The sequence below is a fragment of the Giraffa tippelskirchi genome, chromosome 14 (genome assembly GCF_054371585.1).
Source record: "Giraffa tippelskirchi isolate mGirTip1 chromosome 14, T2T-mGirTip1v1.2.pri, whole genome shotgun sequence".
In the NCBI taxonomy this organism is placed as follows: domain Eukaryota; kingdom Metazoa; phylum Chordata; class Mammalia; order Artiodactyla; family Giraffidae; genus Giraffa; species Giraffa tippelskirchi.
Window position 1 is genome coordinate 42,561,847 of NC_137288.1, and position 19,187 is coordinate 42,581,033.

The 19,187-nt window shown below is 42.4% G+C and overlaps 2 protein-coding genes across 13 annotated transcripts in view; one reads left to right on the forward strand and one right to left on the reverse strand.

The window, feature by feature from the left end:
• The window catches only part of CHST9 (carbohydrate sulfotransferase 9), a 283,501-nt gene that overhangs the window by 255,798 nt on the left and 8,516 nt on the right, over nt 1-19,187 (forward strand). The window lies entirely within an intron of this gene.
• LOC145534859 (uncharacterized) overlaps nt 1-19,187 on the reverse strand; it is a 305,098-nt gene that overhangs the window by 106,854 nt on the left and 179,057 nt on the right. For 2 of the 3 annotated variants that reach the window (XM_081563161.1, XM_081563162.1), the window contains 2 exons: nt 15,565-15,714; nt 15,261-15,422 (listed from right to left, as the gene is read on the reverse strand). In XM_081563161.1, coding sequence (XP_081419287.1) covers nt 15,261-15,422; nt 15,565-15,714 — 312 coding nt within the window. Of the gene's footprint in view, nt 1-13,084; nt 15,423-15,564; nt 15,715-19,187 lie in introns of those variants that run through there. The other variant, XM_081563163.1, reaches the window with a different exon arrangement.

The following is a 19,187-nucleotide window of genomic DNA, read 5'->3' on the forward strand; positions in this document are numbered from 1 at the left end:
ACTGTAAATACTGACTCAGTCACAGCCATCTTAAAAACTTGAAAATGCCATCCCCATGTAATGGTTAAGTCAGTTAGTCATTTCAAATATTTATTTGCCTATTGAGCTTAGTCTCTCTAGCATCATATTTCAACTGTTTGTGTATACTCAAGTGGCTTGGTGAGGTTGAGCAACAGTTAACCAGTAAAGTTCATTGTTACCATTTTGTTTATTTAAGTCACAGAGGAAACATTTTTCCTTATAAAGAGAACTGTTTTCTTTATTAACAAGGTAAACAGTTGGTCAAGAAATATATTAAGACTACTTCTCAGGGGTAGATTTTCATTTCCTGTATTTTCTTTCTTTTTTACCCTTGGCTAAACTAGTAGAGTATGTAGACACTAAAATAGAATACCAAATATTTACTCATAATCTTAAACATGGATTTGGTGCCAGATAAAAGCATCATGTCTCCCAGTTCCAGTAAAAGAGAGAAATTCTTTAGTCTTTAGAGGTAAGGGTCTTGAGTGTATTAGTTATGTAGTCATTTTCAGGACAGATAGTTGTATTGTTCAATCAGTGTCTGCTAGCGGGTATTTCTGATTCTACAGTGGAATTTCTGTTCTTTATTCTTGCACATAGGGAGGTGCTCCCCACTCTCAAGAATACACCAGGAGTGCTCTGTGACGATATAGAGGGGTGGAGTCAGAGGTGGGAAGGAGGCTCATGAGAGAGGGGTTGTATGTGTACTTATGGCTGATTCACGTTGTTGTATGGCAGAAACCAACATAACATTGTAAAGCAATTATTCTCCAACTAAAAGTCATTAAAAAAAAAAAAAGAACAAAATAAACAACAAAAAAGAATGCACTGGGAATATAATTCTAAAAGGCATCTTGAAAAGTGAAAGTCGCTCGGCCGTGTCCGACTCTTTGGGATCCCATGGACTGTACAGTCCATGGAATTCTCCAGGCCAAAATACTGGAGTGGGTAGCCTTTCCCTTCTCCAGGGGATCTTCCCAACCCAGCAACTGAACCGGGGTCTCCTGCATTGCGGGCAGATTCTTTACCAACTGAGCTATCAAGGAAGGCCTTATACCTCTTATACCTCTAATTTATCTTATATCTCTTATAAAAGCCATCTTATACCTCTAATTTGTCTAAAGTCTGGCAAAGGGCCACAAAATGAAGTCATATTCTTTTTTAATTATTTTTAAATTGAGGTATAATTGACATATAACATTATATTAGTTAGGTATATTATATTAGTTGGGCTTCCCTGGTAGCTCAGCTGTTAAAGAATCTGTCTGCAACGCAGGAGACCCTGGTTCCATTCCTGGGTCAGGAAGATCCACTGGAGAAAGGATAGGCTACCCACTCAAGTATTCTTGGGCTAAAATGAAGTCACTTCCTTTTTAATTATTTTTAAATTGAGATATAATTGACACATAGCATTATATTGGTTACATATATTAGTTGTAATTAGCATATTAGCAATATACTGACTACATACATTAGTCTGTATAGTATATAGAAAACATAATGATTCCGTATTTGTTTTTTCTCTGAAGTGATCTCCATAGTAAGTCTAGTTCCCATCTGTCACCATCCAAAGTTACAAAACATTTTTTTTTCTTGTGATGACTTTTAGGATTTACTCTCTTCAGTTCAGTTCAGTCGCTTAGTTGTGTCTGACTCTTTGCGACCCCATGGACTGCAGCACGCCAGGCCTCCCTGTCCATCACCAACTCCCAGAGTTTACTCTCTTAGCAACTTTCAAACACACAATATGATAGGACTGACTAATCACCGTGTTGTCCATTACATTACAGCCCAAAGACTTATTTGCTTTGTAACTGGCAGTTTGTCCTTCTTCATCCGCACTCCCCTTCTGATACCCAAAGAATTTGACTCTTGTAAAACATGTCTATATACTCACTTTGGCTAATCAATACAGAGTTCTTTATCAGAAAGGAATGTAAAATGGAAACACTGGTGCGCGTTAATCTTGCCCCGAAATCCTTCCCCACTAGGCACTATAGATTGTGTAATTAAATTGAAATTGAAAATCAAGTCCTGTTGTTGTTGTTGTTGTTTTTCCCCATTAAGCAATCTCCAAGCTGCACACCAACGTGAGAATTCAGGACTGGAGCAGAGGGAAAGTTCTAGCCTGCTGGCTAATATCCAGCATGCATTTTTAGCCCATGGCTATTTTACCACACCTGAGCTCAGAGAACAAACAACTATTTGAGTTCTCTGGAGGGAATGCTGGATTCTTTCCTGTGTAATTCACTGGGGAAATTAGTATGCTTTTTTCAAGTAACTTGTTAACGCAGCTTGTTTACGAGAAGAGGACAAAAATGAGCAGTGAACCGCTTGGCAGAAGGAGATGAATGCATGACCCATTTTTTTTTTTTTTCAGCTGTCCCTTTGGCAGTTCAATGCTGCCATGATTCCCTCTCTGAAAAATGTGCCTTGTAGAGATGAAATCTGTAGATTTCCCCATAATTTCAACTATGGTAGATTAAAGATAATACCTTAAAATACTACCCAGAATACCTTCCAAATCAAAGTAGCAAATGGTCAGTACCAGAATGGGAATACATAAAACCTTTTGACTTAAGATTTTAAATTTGCCTTCTTATATAGTAGGCAGTTGAAACCTGTAGTAAATGGAATACTTTCTGTTTGTGCCTTTTGGATAGTAGATCATTAGAACCTATGGCGAATTAATATTTTGTTTTTATATTGTGCTTTGTTTCTCAGTCATGTCTGACTCTTTGTCACCCCATGGACTGTAGCCTGCCAGGCTCCTCTATCCATGGAATTCTCCCAGCAAGAATATTGGAGTGGGTTGCCATTCCCTTCTCCCAGAGATCAAACCCGACCCAGGAATCGAACCTGGGTCTCCTGCATTGCAGGCAGATTCTTTACAATCTGAGCCACCTGGAAAGTCCTTAGGTGATAAAGAGGGACACCAGATATGGGGCTCGGTTTCTCATGGGGAGGATGTGCATGTTAGGGGGACATTCCCAGTTCAGGTGCTGGTGATGAGAAAGGCTCACCTTCACTGATTGGCTGGTTCCAAGAGAGCCAGTGCCACTGGCTGCTGTTAACAGCTTATGGGTCTCTTTCCTGGGACTGCAGAAATAAACTCTCACCAGCTGGGTGCTCTCAAGCTCAAGCACACTATGTACTGTCTCTCAGTTCTGGAAGCTCGAAGCTCAAAATCAAGGTGTCCACAGGGCCAAGCCCTCCCTGAAACCTGTGGAAAGAATCCTTCCTTGCTTCTTTCCTGGCTTCCAGTGGCAGCCAGCAAGCCTTGGGGTCCCTTGGTTTTTGAGTCTTTTCATTGTCTGCCTGTCTGCCTCTGTCGTCGTATGACTGTTCTCCTGTGTACCTCTCTCATCTAATAAGGACACCAGCCATATTGGCTTATTAGGGTCCACCCTCCTGATCTCTTCTTTTGTTAATTTTTAAAAATTTTATCCATTTTTAATGTTTTAATTCATTTTTATTGGAGTATAGTTACTTTACAATGTTGTGTTAGTTTCTGTTGAACAATAAAGTAAATCAGCTATAGGTATATATACATCCCCTCTTCTTTGGATTTCCTTCCCATTCAGGTCACCACAGAGCATGAGCAGAGTTCGCTGTGCTGTACAGCAGGTTCTCATTAGTTATATATTTTTATACAGAGTATCAGTGGTGTATATATGTCAATTGCAATCTCCCAATTTACCCCACCCCCCACCTTGATAGCCACATGTTTGTTCTCCGTGTCTGTGTCTCTATTTCTGCTTTACAAATAAAATCATCTGTAGTATTATTCTGGATTCCACATATATGCATTAATATATGATATTTGTTTTTCTCTTGCTGACTTACTTCACTCTGTATCCAATTAGCTCAGTTGGTTAGAGTGTGGTACTAATAATGGCAAGGTTATGGGTTCGATCCCCACATGGGCCATTGGAGGTGTGATTTTGACCTTCTGGTGCCAGCCAGGTGGACTTTACAATTCAAGACAGTTATAACCCCCCAAATTGCTACTGCTCAGAACTGGAAGTTCAGGTATTCTCCTCTTCATGGGACATGATCTCTTCTTGACTGCGTCTGCAAAGACCCCATTTCCAAACGAGGTCACATTCACAGGTACCAAGAGTGAGGACTTCAATGCATCCTTTTTGGGGACACAATTTAAGTCATAAGAGACTGGAAACTTTAGAGGCATCCTCCATTCCATCTCTCCCCCTCAGCATGCAGCATTTCTGATGTGCTGTCCCGTAGCCCTGTCCTATCCAGCTCTCCCACTGCTCTCCTGATGGCTCAGACAGTAAAGAATCCACCTTCAAGGCAGGAGACCTGGGTTTGATCCCTGGGTTGGGAAGATGGCCTGAAGGAGGGCATGACAGCCCACTCCAGTATTCTCGCCTGGAGAATCCCCATGGACAGAGGAGCCTGGCGAGCTACAGTCCGTGGGGTCTCAAAGAGTCAGACACGACTAAGCGACTAAAGCACACAGCACACCGACTGCTTCACTGCTATTCCATTCATCTTCCATTCTGTTCCACTTTACCTTCTGAAACACCAATCACCCATCATCTCTCCTCTGCCGAAAAGCAATAATTAAACAGAAATGCCTCCCCCAATTTTAGCAGTGATTATTAACTCTGTCTGTGAATTATAATCACCCTGGAGGTTTGTTAGTGCAGATCCTGAGACCCTAACGTCAGCACCACCCCAAGAAATTCTGGGTCAGGGTTGGACCAGGCCAAGAGGGCTCATATGGTTTAGAAGGCCTCAAATATCACAGACACAGAAATATATATATATTTTTTCCTTTTCAGCCTCATGCTTTAAAGTTTGGTAACCAGGTGAGCCACACAAAATGTGAGAAATGGATAGTTACTGAATTAGACCCTCCCCTGAAATACAGTGAGTTTGGGCTAGGAGGTAAAAGATCAGTCTGTGCCCTTTTTTAAAATTTTTAAATTTTTTCTATTGAAGTATAGTTGATTTACAATGTTGTGTTAGTTTCTGCTGTACAACAAAGTGAATCAGCTATTGGTATACATATATCCCCTCTTTTTTACATTTTTTTTCCTATATAGGTCATTACAGAGTATTGAGTCAAGTTCCCTGTGCTACAGTAGGTCCTATTAGTTATCTATTTTATACACAGTAGAGTGTATGTAGCAATCCCAATCTCCTAATTTATCCCTTCCCTCCCCTTACCCGCCTGGTAACCATAAGTTTGTTGTCTACATCTGAGACTCTGTTTCTGGTTTTGTAAATAAGTTCATTTGTACCATTTTTTTAGATTCCACATATAAGTAATATCATATGATGTTTGTCTTTCTCTGTTTGACTTGCTTCACTCAGTAAGACAATATCTAGCCTGTGCCTTTTGAAACCAGAGAAACAGAAAGGCTGGTTCGGTTTCCAGGTAGCCGCCCCACCCCCAACCCCCCAGAAGTGGGAGGATGTATAGGCAGACAGCTATCCTCCCAGAATGGTACTTCCACCCTTCCCTCTGCCTGGGAGGTGGGTGCAGTGGGAGGTGTGGTTCTGGATGGTACTTAGAGCTGCCTGACACTCCTAGGTCAGAGAAGTGAGGCATGAGGTGAGGGACCTCGCCCTTCCCAGAACCTAATGAGCTATCCTGAGTCATTCTGTCCCTGGTAGCAACGGATCCAGACGCTGCCTAGGAGTCCCCAGCTGAGTCCAGTTTCTGCCCCACCCTCCTCCTGAAGGTCCATTGGACCACGGGCCACTCAGACCCCTGTGACAGGGCAGCCATCAGGGAGAGGGGGTTTCTTTAGCCTTCAGACCCAAGTGATCTTTTGGGACAGGCTGCAGACCCCAGATGAAAACGAAGGCAGGGTCTTGAGTATCACTTACTTTAAAACTTTTGAATATTTAGACATACAGTGTGTGGGCTTCCATTCATCCTCCTGCTCTAGGCCCCATAAATGTTATCGATATGATATCAATCAGACATCTACAACTTAAAACTCAACATGTGATTCCAATAAAAAGCCAAGCTGGAACCCACTCACCTGTCATCTGTAGGATAAAATCCTATCCAAGGCCCTGTGATCTGCTTTGGAGAGCATGCACCTTGCCTCCCTAGACTTACTTCCCGTTCTTCTCCTGTGTATAAAGCTAATGTGCATGCATGTGTCCTAGGTGGCTTCAGTCATGTCCGACTTTTCATAACTCTATGGACTATAACCTGCCAGGCTAACATGTCCTATTTAAAATTGTTCCACCAATATCCCCACCCCTTTCTTTGCGGTACATTTACTCATATTCCAACACCTCATACCAGGATCACCTCTTCCGTGAAGCTTTCCTCACCTCAGAGCTAAGAGTAATCTTTCCTTCTTCCGTGTTCCTGTTATTTTTCTGCCCCTTTGGTATAGGTCCTTGCATTTTCTACTCTGTATTCTAATTCTGGATATTCTTATGTGATTTTGTAATGAAACAGTATTGTACCAAAGGAAAGAAATCATGTTTGGCTCATTTCTGTGTTCACTGTTAGACCTTGAACATGCTAAGCATCTGACCAATTGCTGGTTGAATGTAAATTCTTTCACTCAATAGTTTATTATCCTAGAAACCAGAGGGACTGCTGAATGTAGGCAGACGACATTGACTCTTACAAGGCAAGCGCCATTGACTCTTACAAGGCAGAAACCAAGTGTTGTCCTTTGCCTCCCACGTGAGGAATCTAAACCAAAAACAGAAGGCACAGCTAAGGCTGCCCATGGTCTCTACAAATGGTGATCACACAGCTGGGGAATAAAAGAATCAAAGAGCAAGGGGGCCCCACCTTTATTTCCACATCCCATAACTGCCCGGAGGACACTGAACATTTGCTTGAATCAAGACTTGGCCCCTGAGTTTTTTTTCTAGAATGTAAGCATGGCACTGTCATTCACTGCTGCCTTTTCAGTGTGGTGTGAACTTTACAACTTCTAAATTTAAAGCGGGATTACATTACCTTGCACTATTCTTATCAAAATGGCTATGCACTCAAGGAGACAACTTTGACCTAAAGAGCGTCTCTCTTGGCAGGTTCAGTGCTAATGGAACTGGTAAAGATCCCATTCCCTTCATTCTCTTCTAAGATTGCCTTCTAGAATTGGAAGTTGTGCTTTTAAAAAGCCATCCGATTTATGAGTCTTTTTTAAAATACCTGAAGGCAAGACTGAAATGATCCAAAAGTGGTGGCACTAATGGTGGTTAACAAAGAAGCATTTATGGAAGATGGGCTTTATGAAAGGTCAGAAGGCTTCATGTCGAGAAGATAGTCAGGTGTAAATGTCAAAGGGCTTGCACTCACCTCTTTTATTGGAAGTCGAGAAAGTTAAAACACTACGTAAGGATGTCTAATGGAAAAAGACAATATAGTCTTTGGACTATAGTCTTTGGAACTATATTGTCAAGACAAACAGAGGGAGGAGAAGACAGCCCTCAGGTGTTTTAAAAGCATGAAAACCAATAGAAAAAAATACTGATTGGAATAAGGAAAGCAGTTTATTAGCGACACTGCGAGAACTGTTAGCAATTCAGATATGAGATAATTCTCACTCTTGTGCTCACTCAAGATCGTTCACACTTAGACTGCTTCTGAATAATTGTGACCAAGAATTGCTCTAGTCACTCGTTTATTTGTCATAGCAAGCCTAGGATGATGAGTATTTTAATCTCCTTTTCTCAACGGGTGGAAACACCCTTGAAATATTTAGTAATTTTTCAGGTCCTGCAATGCTTAGCACTAAATGAATAATAGCAATGGTTAACATAATTGTTAGGCTTCCAAGGTAGCACTAGTGGTAAAAAAAAAATTTCCTGCCAATGCAGGAGAGGCAAGAGATGTGGGTTCAAGCCCTGGGTCAGGAAGATACCCTGGAGGAAGAAATGGCAACCCACTCCAGGATTCTTGCTTGGAGAATCCCATGGACAGAGGCACCTGGTGGGCTACAGTCCGTGGGGTCACAGAGAGCTGGACACAACTGAAGACAGTGTTAGTTAGTAACATAGTTATTAAGTGTTTAATGAACTTTCTGTGCATAGGCATTGGACATAAAATTCTCTCATTTAAACCTCACAGCAGTGACCTTGGAAGGCAGGTACAAATTCAAGGAGTCAAAATTAGTGAAGCTGAGTGGCTTGCCCGAGATCAAGGATGGGAGCAGGCAACCCAACCCTGCCGTGTAAGCACCAGCCACTGTTCTCTGCTGCTTGAAGTGTCTTTAGTTAAAGGCACGTGGAGGATGAGTGGCGGAGCTGGAATCTGAGTCTATGTGGATGGATCTCATTCTGAAATCCTTTTGCTTTTTTTATTGTGCTGTCCTATTACTTGTTCTGAAAGTTCTTCTGTTAATTAGAGGATTCCACTTATGACCACCCTAAGCAGTACTCCAATTTTAACACCAGTACTGAAGCAACTGGTTTTGAGATTCTAGAATACAGATATTTATGGTGTGGTAGGCCTTTTTTTAAAAACTTCTTTTTAAATGCTATAACTATCAAGATGAGCACGTACTCACTCTGGGGCTCCTGATGAGCATTAAATTACTTTTTTAATTAATTAAGTGAAAAATCAAATGATCTAGTCTAAGAGAAAAACTATTTGTCCCCTGAAAAGAGATTAAAGCTAAAAAAAAAAAAAAAGGTATACATTGGGATAATCTGTTGCCCATTGGCAATTTTCCTCAGAGGAGCCCAGACCAAACTATCATGGACATAAAACAAGAATTGAAATAGAAACGTGCATTCTCAACAACTATGAAATCTTCTCTTGCTCTTCAATTTTCCAGAAAAGTACTTTACTTCTGAAAACTCTTTCATAAGTTCTTCACTACTAGTCATAATGTGTCACTGTCTATGTGAGAAAACATGGATTCTGAAAATGTAGCTCCTATTAAAAAGGATTAAAACAGTGAATTTACCATCTAGTATAAATGAATCTTACCACCTAAGATGCTATCACTCAGTAGTCCAGGGAAATTGATTCCACAAGGGATTTCTAGTCAGTCTGTTTCTCCTATTTTTCCTCCTCTGTTTTGAGTTTTCTAATCATACCCCTTCCTATTTGCTAGCATCTGTACCTGAAGATGGGGGCTTTCCAGATGACTCAGTGGGTAAAGAATCTGCCTGCAGTGTAAGAGACACAGGAGACTCGAGTTCAATCCCTGGGTAGGGAAGATCCCCTGGAGGAGGTCATGCCAACCCACTCCAGTATTCTTGCCTGGGAAATCCCATGGATGAGAGGCGTGGCAGGCTACGGTCCATGGGGTCACAAAGAGCTGGACACAACTGAAGCGACTGAGCACGCACAGACATACCTGAAGATGAGCTTAACTGGGTGACTGCAGTATTTCAGCTCAGCAGATGTTATGAGCCAAATGGTCTGCACCATCATTTGGGATTTTCCTCAACACATAGCAACTAACCTCAGTAGCCACATTCTACAAGTCGGGAGCACAGTTAGTGGAGACCCATCAGCATTCAGAAACTCAAACACCTCCTCCCTGTAGAAAGTCTCTTACTTCTTGGGTTAAAGCTAGGATCAGATGGGCCAAAGCGTCCATTTGTCATCATGTTTGAGTATACATTCTCATATACAACATTTTTTAAATCTACCTTTAAACTATTTTATCCATATTATTCTTTCTTCTCTTGATAAAACACTGAATGAAGGACTCAAGTGAAAACTTGATATATTCTGGATTTGTGTGAAAGAGGCACTTAAGGAGTCATCATTTTGAATAAAATTTGTTTGTGTACATAAAGATGTATTTTAAGAAATAAATAGTGATCAAGGAATTGGAAATTTTTAATAATGTATATAGATTAAAGATAATGTTTATAGATAGCTTAAGTTGAGCTCTGTTCCCTATAATGATGCTAAAATGGCTATTTCCTTTGTATTTACAAATTATGATCCTTTTTTGTCTTTATCAGTTTGAATTTCACTATTTACAACATTTGACCACAATAAATATTTCTATAATCCCAGAAAGAAAAAAATAACAAGTAGTGTCATTAATACAATGCAAATTCTGTAGAATCCATGTTATATAAATGGTTTTGGCCCCTCACAGCAGATCCCATGGGTAACTCTGATATTGTTTGTAGACTTTTATGTGTCTCTGTATTTTGCTGAGGAGATAGTCCTCATCAGAACCTCAGAAGTGAAAGAAAGTATCTGAGATAGTTTTTCTGCCTCTAACTAGAGAACATGATCAAAACTCTCTCTTTGATTATATATAAATTAAAACTAATTCTATTGAAACTTTCTTTTGTAAAGTAGTGCTTACCAAAGAACAAGTTTCCAGGAAGGAAAAGATGCACAGACAATTGGTGAAAATTCAGAGTACCAGTAAGGATCCCAGTGAAAGCTGCTACCTTGCTTTATTTCCCTTAATGTGGAAAAAGTTATTATCCACAGAAGTCTTATGTTATATTCTGTGGTTGATCATCAAAACAAGAATGGGATAAACAAGATTCTTCACTATTTCATCAATGGTATGAGCCTTGCTCAAAATGTATTAAAAGGAAATATATCCGTCATACTATTACTGGATAATTCAATTAAGCCAATGTTCTGTGGATGTGGAATAATGAAATTTACTATGTTGACTAATTAGCCAATCAGATTTCTCTCATTTGCTAAGGCAATGGATTGACTAAAATGTGACCATAAACAAAATAGATTTTATTAGGCATAATCTGCTTTGTAAACAAATGAAATTAATTCTTTGCCTGACTGGAAGCTTTGAAAATGAAAGACCAAAATTGAACACATGCTTCCAATCTTGGTTCTGTTACTAAGATGACACTGAATATAAAAGTTACTATTTAACTTCCCCTCAAGTATTTCATACTTGAGACTAAATGACTCTTAGAAATATGTTCATCAACAGATGGGAGCCACTTATGGCCTCATAAACTCTGAAGCAAGTGAAATTATCTCAGCAAAATGGAAAGATTACAAGAAAGCTTCATCTGCTGATCTCCGAGATGATTCATGCGTTGCATATTGGCTCAATGGTGCAATGAATATTGACAGATAATCACCCCTGTTCATACAAGAGAAATTCTGAAGAAACAAATGCTTGTGATGTGTGTTTTTCATCAATCAGTAAGCAGTTTCCACACATACTCTGCATTTAGAGCAGTACTAAATATGATGGAGGATGTAGGCTCTCTCAGCAGAGAGCCTGTTCTAAAGGGAACTTACGTCTTGAAAGAAAAGACTAACACACCATCAATGCTGCACAGAGAGTGTTATTACTCCCTTGCTTATTAACTACACAATGTAGGCAGTGTGAGAGTTTAGTGAAGTCAACAAGCCATGAAAAGTGGCCAGGGAAGAATCAGGGAGAATCTTGAAAACCAAAGTTTCTCAGGTTTGATTCAGCAGGAAATATAATGTGGTGACACTGAAAATTTTGGAGTTGAGAAAATTAGAAAAAATCAATGTAGGATCTTGAAACTATACCCTGTATTTTCCTTTTGACTCCATCGCCTCTGATAGCAGCTACCAACCTTTCTCCAAGCTACTCTGCTTCCACTCTGCAGCCCCCGGCCCATTCTCCACTTGGCCAGCAGACTGAGCTTCATACACTGTCCATCACATCATGTTATCCTCCTATCTAAAACTTCCAGTGGCTCATATTACATCTCTTATAAAATCCTACTTCCTTTCCATGACCTAAATCCTAAATTCTCCTTGACCTGGTGGTCCTATGGCATGTGATCCTGCCCTCCTCTTTGATTTTATATTGTGTTCTTGAGCCCTTATTTTTAAAAAAAAATATTTATTCATTTATTTATTTGTGTCTGAGCTGGGTCTTCGTTGCTGCGCAGGCTTATGTCCAGTTGTAGCAAGGGGGGTTATGCTCTAATTGCAGTGTGAGGGTTTCTCATCGTGGTGGCTCCTCTTGTCGTGGGAGCACAGGCTCTAGGGGGCACAGGCTTCAGTAGTTGCGGGACGTGGCTTCCGTAGTTGTGGCTCCTGGGCTCTAGAACACAAGTTCAACAGTTGTGGCACATGCGCCCAGCTGCTCCTCGGAATATGGGATCTTCCCGGACCAGGGATCGAACCCGGGTCTCCTGCATTGGTGGGGCGGATTCCTTCCCACTGAGCCACCAGGGAAGCCTGGGCCCTTCTCACTTACACAGCTGCCCTCTGTCCCTCTAACTGACCAGGCTCATTCCTATTTGGAGGACCTTTGCCGTCACTGACCCTGCCTGCAGTGCTCGACTCCCAGATCTGGGGTTTCTTCTTGTCATTCAGACCCCAGCTCGAGCAGCTTTCTCCACAAATGGATCTAGACCCTAGAGCCCTAGTTCATGGGGTCTCCCCACTCTACTGCCACTCATGCTCTACCACATCTCTGCTTCAGTGTTTATTTTACATCACGTATATCATCATCAGAACTTTTGTTCATTTATCTGTTCATTATCTGCCTTCACTCACAAGAATATAAGTATCCTGAGAACAGGACCCTTGTCAGAGTTGTCTGGTCCTCTGTCTCTTAAACAGGGCACATATTAAATGATTATAATAAGTATTCATCCAATGAATGCATCACTTAGTTCTGCCAGCAGGCTACACCAATAGTCTGGGTTGTAGGGGGGGAAATGTGTCTAAGGTAAAGAATCTGCCTGCCAGTGGAAGAGACACAGGAGACACAGGTTTGATCCCTGGAGGAGGAAATGGCAACCCACTCCACTATTCTTGCCTGGGAAATCCCATGGACAGAGGAGCCTGGTGGGCCACAGTCCATGAGGTTGCAAGAGTCATACACAACTGAGCACACACGCACAAGTGATACACTGATAGTGAGGATGAACAGTTTAGAGAAAAAATGAATAGTTTGGTGTCTGGGAGTGGGAAGCAAATTGACAATCTGAGACAGGGATCAATGCAAGGTCCCCAGGGTTACTGCAGGGAGATGATTCTCTTGGCAGAAACAAAAGTTGTGGTTAAAAGTCAATTTAATGAGTATATACCACATGCCAGATCACTTCTCAGCCTTTTGTCTAAGGTCATGTACATGGCAAGCGTTGTGTATTTGTTCCATTTATTTTTTGTGACTCCATAAAATCAGCATCAGTATCTCTTTTACTCTGGGGAGGTTGAGTTAACTACCCCAGGTTGATTGGTTAGCTGTCCTATTCCAGTGAGTGAGATTGATTTGGTAGAAAGTACTGGTTTAAGGTCAACTGAAAGTTACTGGTAAAGCATGAATAGGATAAAAATTTACTAAGTCTGGTCTCCCTCCCATTTCACAAGTTGTCTGGCTGAAGGAGTGTGAACTGTGTGTCTCACAACCTACTTTGGCACTCAGGGGTTTTGTGCAAAGTATTCTAGGCACCTCTGGGCCTCCATGGTTATCTTCCTCGTTCTGTAACCACGTGGAGCTGGGAGCTGGAAATACCTTAAAGAAGACACTCAACAGGAAAGTAATTGGATGTAGGTAAGAGATGAGATCAGTAGAGCAGAATGATAGCAGTTACCTTGCAGACCACCACCTGGAGGGCGATAGGACCCCCAGGAAATTAACCAAAATGCAATACACAAAACTTTCTGGTTTCTGTCTTAGGGGCCAACCATCTGATAAATTACTAACTTAGAACATGGAAACTAGACTTTGCTGAAAATGAGTTCTATGCTGGGGTCCGGAGGAGAGACAATCCTGCTGATGGGTCTGGGGAGGTAGAAGATGCCGCGACTCAAGACTCAGGCATCTCTTTACTCGTGGCAAGAAGTGGACATTTATCCCCAACGTATAAATCCTAATGGAGATGGCATCATAGAGCCAGTGTTTCAAGAAAAAGCCATGGGGACCAGGTTCACTTGTCACTGCCAGTCTATCAGGAATTGAAAGATACCTTCTGTTTTCCTCCTTTCATCCCTGATCCAGGCACACAGCTCAGCAGTGCCATGTATTATGTGTTTTCCCAGATGTACGGTCACTGAAATGCCACAATATAAAATAAGTTTTCTTGAAAAGGCCACTGGGGATGGAGTGAAGACATCACCCCTCCAAAACCGCCAAGCCTGGATAGGTGTGTCTAACAGGAATGTAGAAGCAGGAAAGGAAATAAAGATGCTGTGAAGACAAGGAGCTTCGTTCTGAGACATAAAAGCTAAGCAGATGATCACTATCTCTGTGTGCTTTATGCAGCGTAACAGGAAACCCAAAGTCCAGGGAGCATCATGGTTACATCGTGGTTTTCTAGAAGCAAGAGCCCAGGACCCGCTCAACTATGCTAATTATTTGGGACTGTCCGGTAGAGCATCAGTTCTTGGTGCCCAGCTTATCGAATTCAAGCTGGAGAAGAGAAGCAATCAAAGGCTTGGCGATGTCCGCTGTCCAGTCTATTTGAGCTGACATAGATACATCTGGCCACCTCAGGGGAGCTCAGTACAAAAGATAATATTCACTTGGATCTCAGAGCAAGGAAATTCCGTCATCTTCTAAACAAAGATGTGGTGGCACTGAGAGCCTGTGGGGTAAACATGTGCTGTATGATGACAAACATGAGAGTCAGACAAGCCTGGATTTTAACCTTAGCTCTAGGAGTTGCCAGTTGTAAGATACTGAGTAAGTTTCATGGGAATGTGCGCATAACCACCTGACCGAGTTGGGGTGAGGATGCACTTGTTTGAGCAGCACTTGACACAGGTGAAGCCCTCCGACAATATTCATCCCAAAACCACCCTCCCCACCCATCCTTTCCCTTGGTCCTGCAGGTACGGTTTAACTAAAGGAGACTGGAGTTCTCACAGTCTCCCTGCCACTTGGTATAAATACATCCTTCCTCACGCAGGAGGGAGCATGGTCTGGACCTGGGAATCTCAATATATGAGTCTCAGGTAAGGCAAGAGAGTCTTCCCATGGGTCTGATAACTGGTCCAGAAGTGCCCGCCGTTTCTGTGAGTTTCACAAGTGAGTGATGCTCATCCACCCACTTTCATCCTGTTACAGTATTGGCTACAGTCTAATTGTTAGTGGCTACAGTTAGGGGAGGGCCCAAGAAAATCCCCAGTGTGAAGCCTGAGACCTCCTTCCTCCTGCCGTGAGCAGTATTCTCTGGCATGGGGAATAATGGAGTTAATAGACTGTGATACTGTTTCTGAACAAGGTATGCCAACATGTGTTTATTCCTTCCAAGAAACAGATTATAGAATCATAGCGAGGGGAGGGGGCAATGATGCAGTGTCTGAAGGACCTTTAGAGAATTATGCTTACCTGTTTGCTTGATGAGAGCGGTGTCTCTGTAAATAGATTAGGCAGAATCCTGTCCATCAGTGTCTCCATATAAGAGGAGTGTGGTTCGACATCATCACCACCCCTGCTGGTGTCACTGCTACTTTGCCAGTGGGCATTGCTGTTCCAGCGGCTCAAGTGGCTCTGTAATAGGTGGAGAAGAAACAGTTCCCCAGGTAAATGCTGCTTCCTGGGTCTGAGGCTCTGCCTAAAGAAAGGAGCAGGAAGGGTAGGACTGTCCCCAGTTCCAACTTCCCCACGTCTCCGTTCGAACAGTTGCAGTTACCAAGGCTGGGCTGTAGGGGGCAGGCGCCCCTCCGTGATCCTCGCAGTCCAGCAGGAGCTCATTTCGTACCAGCTCTGGAGGATGAGGTATTCCGAACTGAAAGTTCCCAGACTCACTAGATGATCGGGACCAGTACCGCTCACACCTGACCTTGAGAAGAAAGGGAGACCAAAGGAGTTGGCTATGGCCATTTATACGTCGCAGCAGCCATTTCAGTGACATCTTGAATCAAATTGTCATATTCAGGAGAAACTACGTCTTTTGGAAACCCCCCCCCCCAAAAGCTTCAGATTTTATCATTAATGAAATAATATTCTTAAAATGAAGGTGATAAAGTTTAGCTTAATACCTGAAGAGATCAGAGCTTCCCCGGTGGCACAGTGGTAAAGAATACGGCTGCCAATGCAGGCAACTCAGGTTCCATCCCTGAGTCGGGAAGATCCCCTGGAGCAGGAAATGGCAACCCACTCCAGTATTCTTGCCTGGAGAATCCCATGGACAGAGGAGCCTGGAGGGATACACGCCTTGAGGTTGCAAAGAATCGGACACGACTGAGCATGCGCATACACACAACGTGTGGAGCGAGAAGACCATTCATGCCACCATCCACTGGATCAGATAGATCATCACTTTGTTTTGTCCCTGATTTGTTCACCCTGACCCCCTCCTAAGGTAACCCACTCTATTCGCTGGTTTCTCTGTCCTGCTTTGCTGTGAGTTTTTGGCTTACAGTCTTTCTTTGCATTCTTTCTCAGCCTGAAATCCTGAAAAGAAATCCCTCTTGGCACACCCCCAGATTCCCCCGGGCAAGATCCGGTGCCCCGGGGCACCCTCTGTTTCTAGCACAGGGCCCAGGTAGCCCACGGTACCACCAAAGGGTGAGTCGCCTGCTCTGGACTGAGAGGGTTGGAGCGGGCTTTGAAGAGGCATCCCTGAGTAAAGCTGAGTTGTCAAATATTGCCCGCGACTAAGCCAGAGAGGGGCGTGTGTGTCACTCAAAGATGCTGACACAGACAAATCTGATCTGGGTCTGGCAGATGCTTAGCCAAATAGGACAAATGGAATGTGTCCTGCCAGAGTCACTGCTGCTGTCACAGTCGGCGTGGCTGTTCCCAGGGCTCACGTAGCTTCGGACTAGTAGGCAGCGGATGGCGGATGGGGAGGAAACAGGGCCTTGACTATACACTGCTTCCTGGGACTGGGCTCTTACCTGTGCTAAAGCCCTGTGTGCCTTAAACAGGTTCAGTGAAGACGCTCTGTTTCTTCAATTGAAAAGCAGAAGTGGAAGATTCTCATGGCAGTAGGGGGTGGTGTGCACTATGGGTCTGCACAGTAGCAGGCACTTAGTAAACAGCCGACACTGTGGTCATCTGCCTCTCTATCTAGGAAATACTCAAAGCCCATACATTCAGCTAGCACCTCCACCAGCCAGCACCTCCCGAATCTGTACACCCAGCTTTAGCGTCCGGTACTGACAGATTTCCCAAGGCACCTCCAACTCCAGAGGTCTGAACCTGAAGATAGTTTAAGTACCCACCACAGCCACCCCCCAGCCTCCCATAACCCTCAGCTTCTGTGTACTCTCTCTGGGAGCCGGGAATCCATTCTTCCTACTTCCTTCACCGCCACTCTCCCAGTCTGATCAGTTTCCTAAATTGGCCCCAAATAATTCCCTCTTCTTCATTTTGACCTCATTGTTTTAGTTCTCCTAAGAATTCCTGATGGACAGTCTCAGTTGTCTTCTAGATGATCCCCTTTCTCCAGGCATGGCTACATGCCGCTGCTGTTTACAGAATGTTCATTCTAAGTCCCTGCCTTCGAAAATCCCTGTCACCTACATGGCAAAGTCTAGACTCTATATGGGCCCAAGGCCTTCCTGGAGTGAATCCAACCAGCTTGCCTCTCCTCTTATCTGAATCTGGTCCCCCAAGAGTCCCCCTGATGGTACCTGTCATCCCGGCTGGTCCACCTGTCAGCTTCCCAGTCATCCTCCTAGACTCTCAGGCATCCACCTCCTCTGTGAGATTTGCCCCACAAAACATCTCTTGAGAAAAATTAAGTACTATTTTCTTTGTTCCCCAAATACCCTATGCATCCTTTCATTACGGCAATTGTCCCAATTTTTTTTCACAAGCTGCTTTTTTTAATCAACCCAGTTAAACTTTGGCTTCCTCACAGGACTATAAATTTTACCTCCTTCATCCGTTTCTACAATGCCAAAAACAACATATAGCAAAAGTTCAATGTGTATCAAATGAATGATCAAAATCCTTGAGCACATAGTTTCCATCAGCCCCACAACAGCAGATAAAGTATTGCAGAACTGAAACTCATGATAGCATAAAGCCAATGTAAGTTAGTTGCCTGAAAAACGGGAAGGACAGGAATGATATTGCTTTTGCTTCCATTGAATCAAAACATATGTTTATGCAAAATACTATTCCAGATACTTATGGCAATAATACAGATTTATAAGAATGTACTCTGTATAATTTTATGTGGAAGCCTGGATGAGAGGGGAGTTTGGGGGAGAATGGATACATGTATATGTATGGCTGAGTCACTCTGCTGAGCACCTGAAACTATCACAGCATTGTTAATCAACTATACTCCAATACAGAATAAGAAGTTTAAAAAAGACTGAGTAAGGCAAAAGCAGTTCCTATGGCTGATTCACATTGTTATGTGGCAGAAACCAACACAATATGGTAAAGCAATTATCCTCTAATTAAAAATAAATTTTTTAAAAAGCAGTTTAATCACATAATAGAATGTCCATATAGTCAGGAAAGTGATTTAGAAATGTAATATGAAAAATCTAAAAAAAAGAAAGGCTAGTGGGAATATTGTGCAAACAGAAAGGAGAGCAAAAAAAAAAAAATTAGACTGTACTCTGATCTTTAATAAACTTAAAATAAATTGGAAAGCTAGTCACCTAAATAATCAACTATAACAACACTATAACAACCAACTAGAGTAAAACAAAAAGTGCTAAACAGAGGACCCAACACCCAAACTGAGCAGACTTGTCTGAGTACCCTGCACTCACGTTTCCGCTCTCCCAGCCTCCAACAGCTTCCTACTGGAGCCTCTGCCACTGTGGCAATATGTTAATTAAATGTGTAATTATTTGATTTTTTCCTATAAGGATATCAGCTCCACAGGGGCAAGGACCACATTTGTCTTCTCTACCACCGCATCACTGTCATCTAGCACAGTGCCTGATGTATAGTAGGGGCTCCATGACTTTGAGGGGGAAAGAGGAAGAGCAATTAATTTAAATGTTGAAGATCAGAGAAGACTTCAGAGGGGAGGTACAATAGACCTTAAAAATTAAGAACAGTGAGGCTTTCACATTGACTGCAGAGTTCATGTATATTCCACAATTTTTGTTCCGCTTCTTTTAATACTCGTTTTTTTCATTTGTGGTTACATGTCTTTCAGCTGATTTTGCAGTAATATCCACTCTTGAAAGGCACACTTAAACCATAGCTTTTTGCCAAAGTTTACAATTTAGCTGTGTCTGAAAAGAGTTTCTCCAGTGAGAAAATCAAATCTCAGTGTAGGCTAGAATAAAGTTATCTTCCTTACAGATGATACAGACTTAAGTGCTGAAGTTGTTT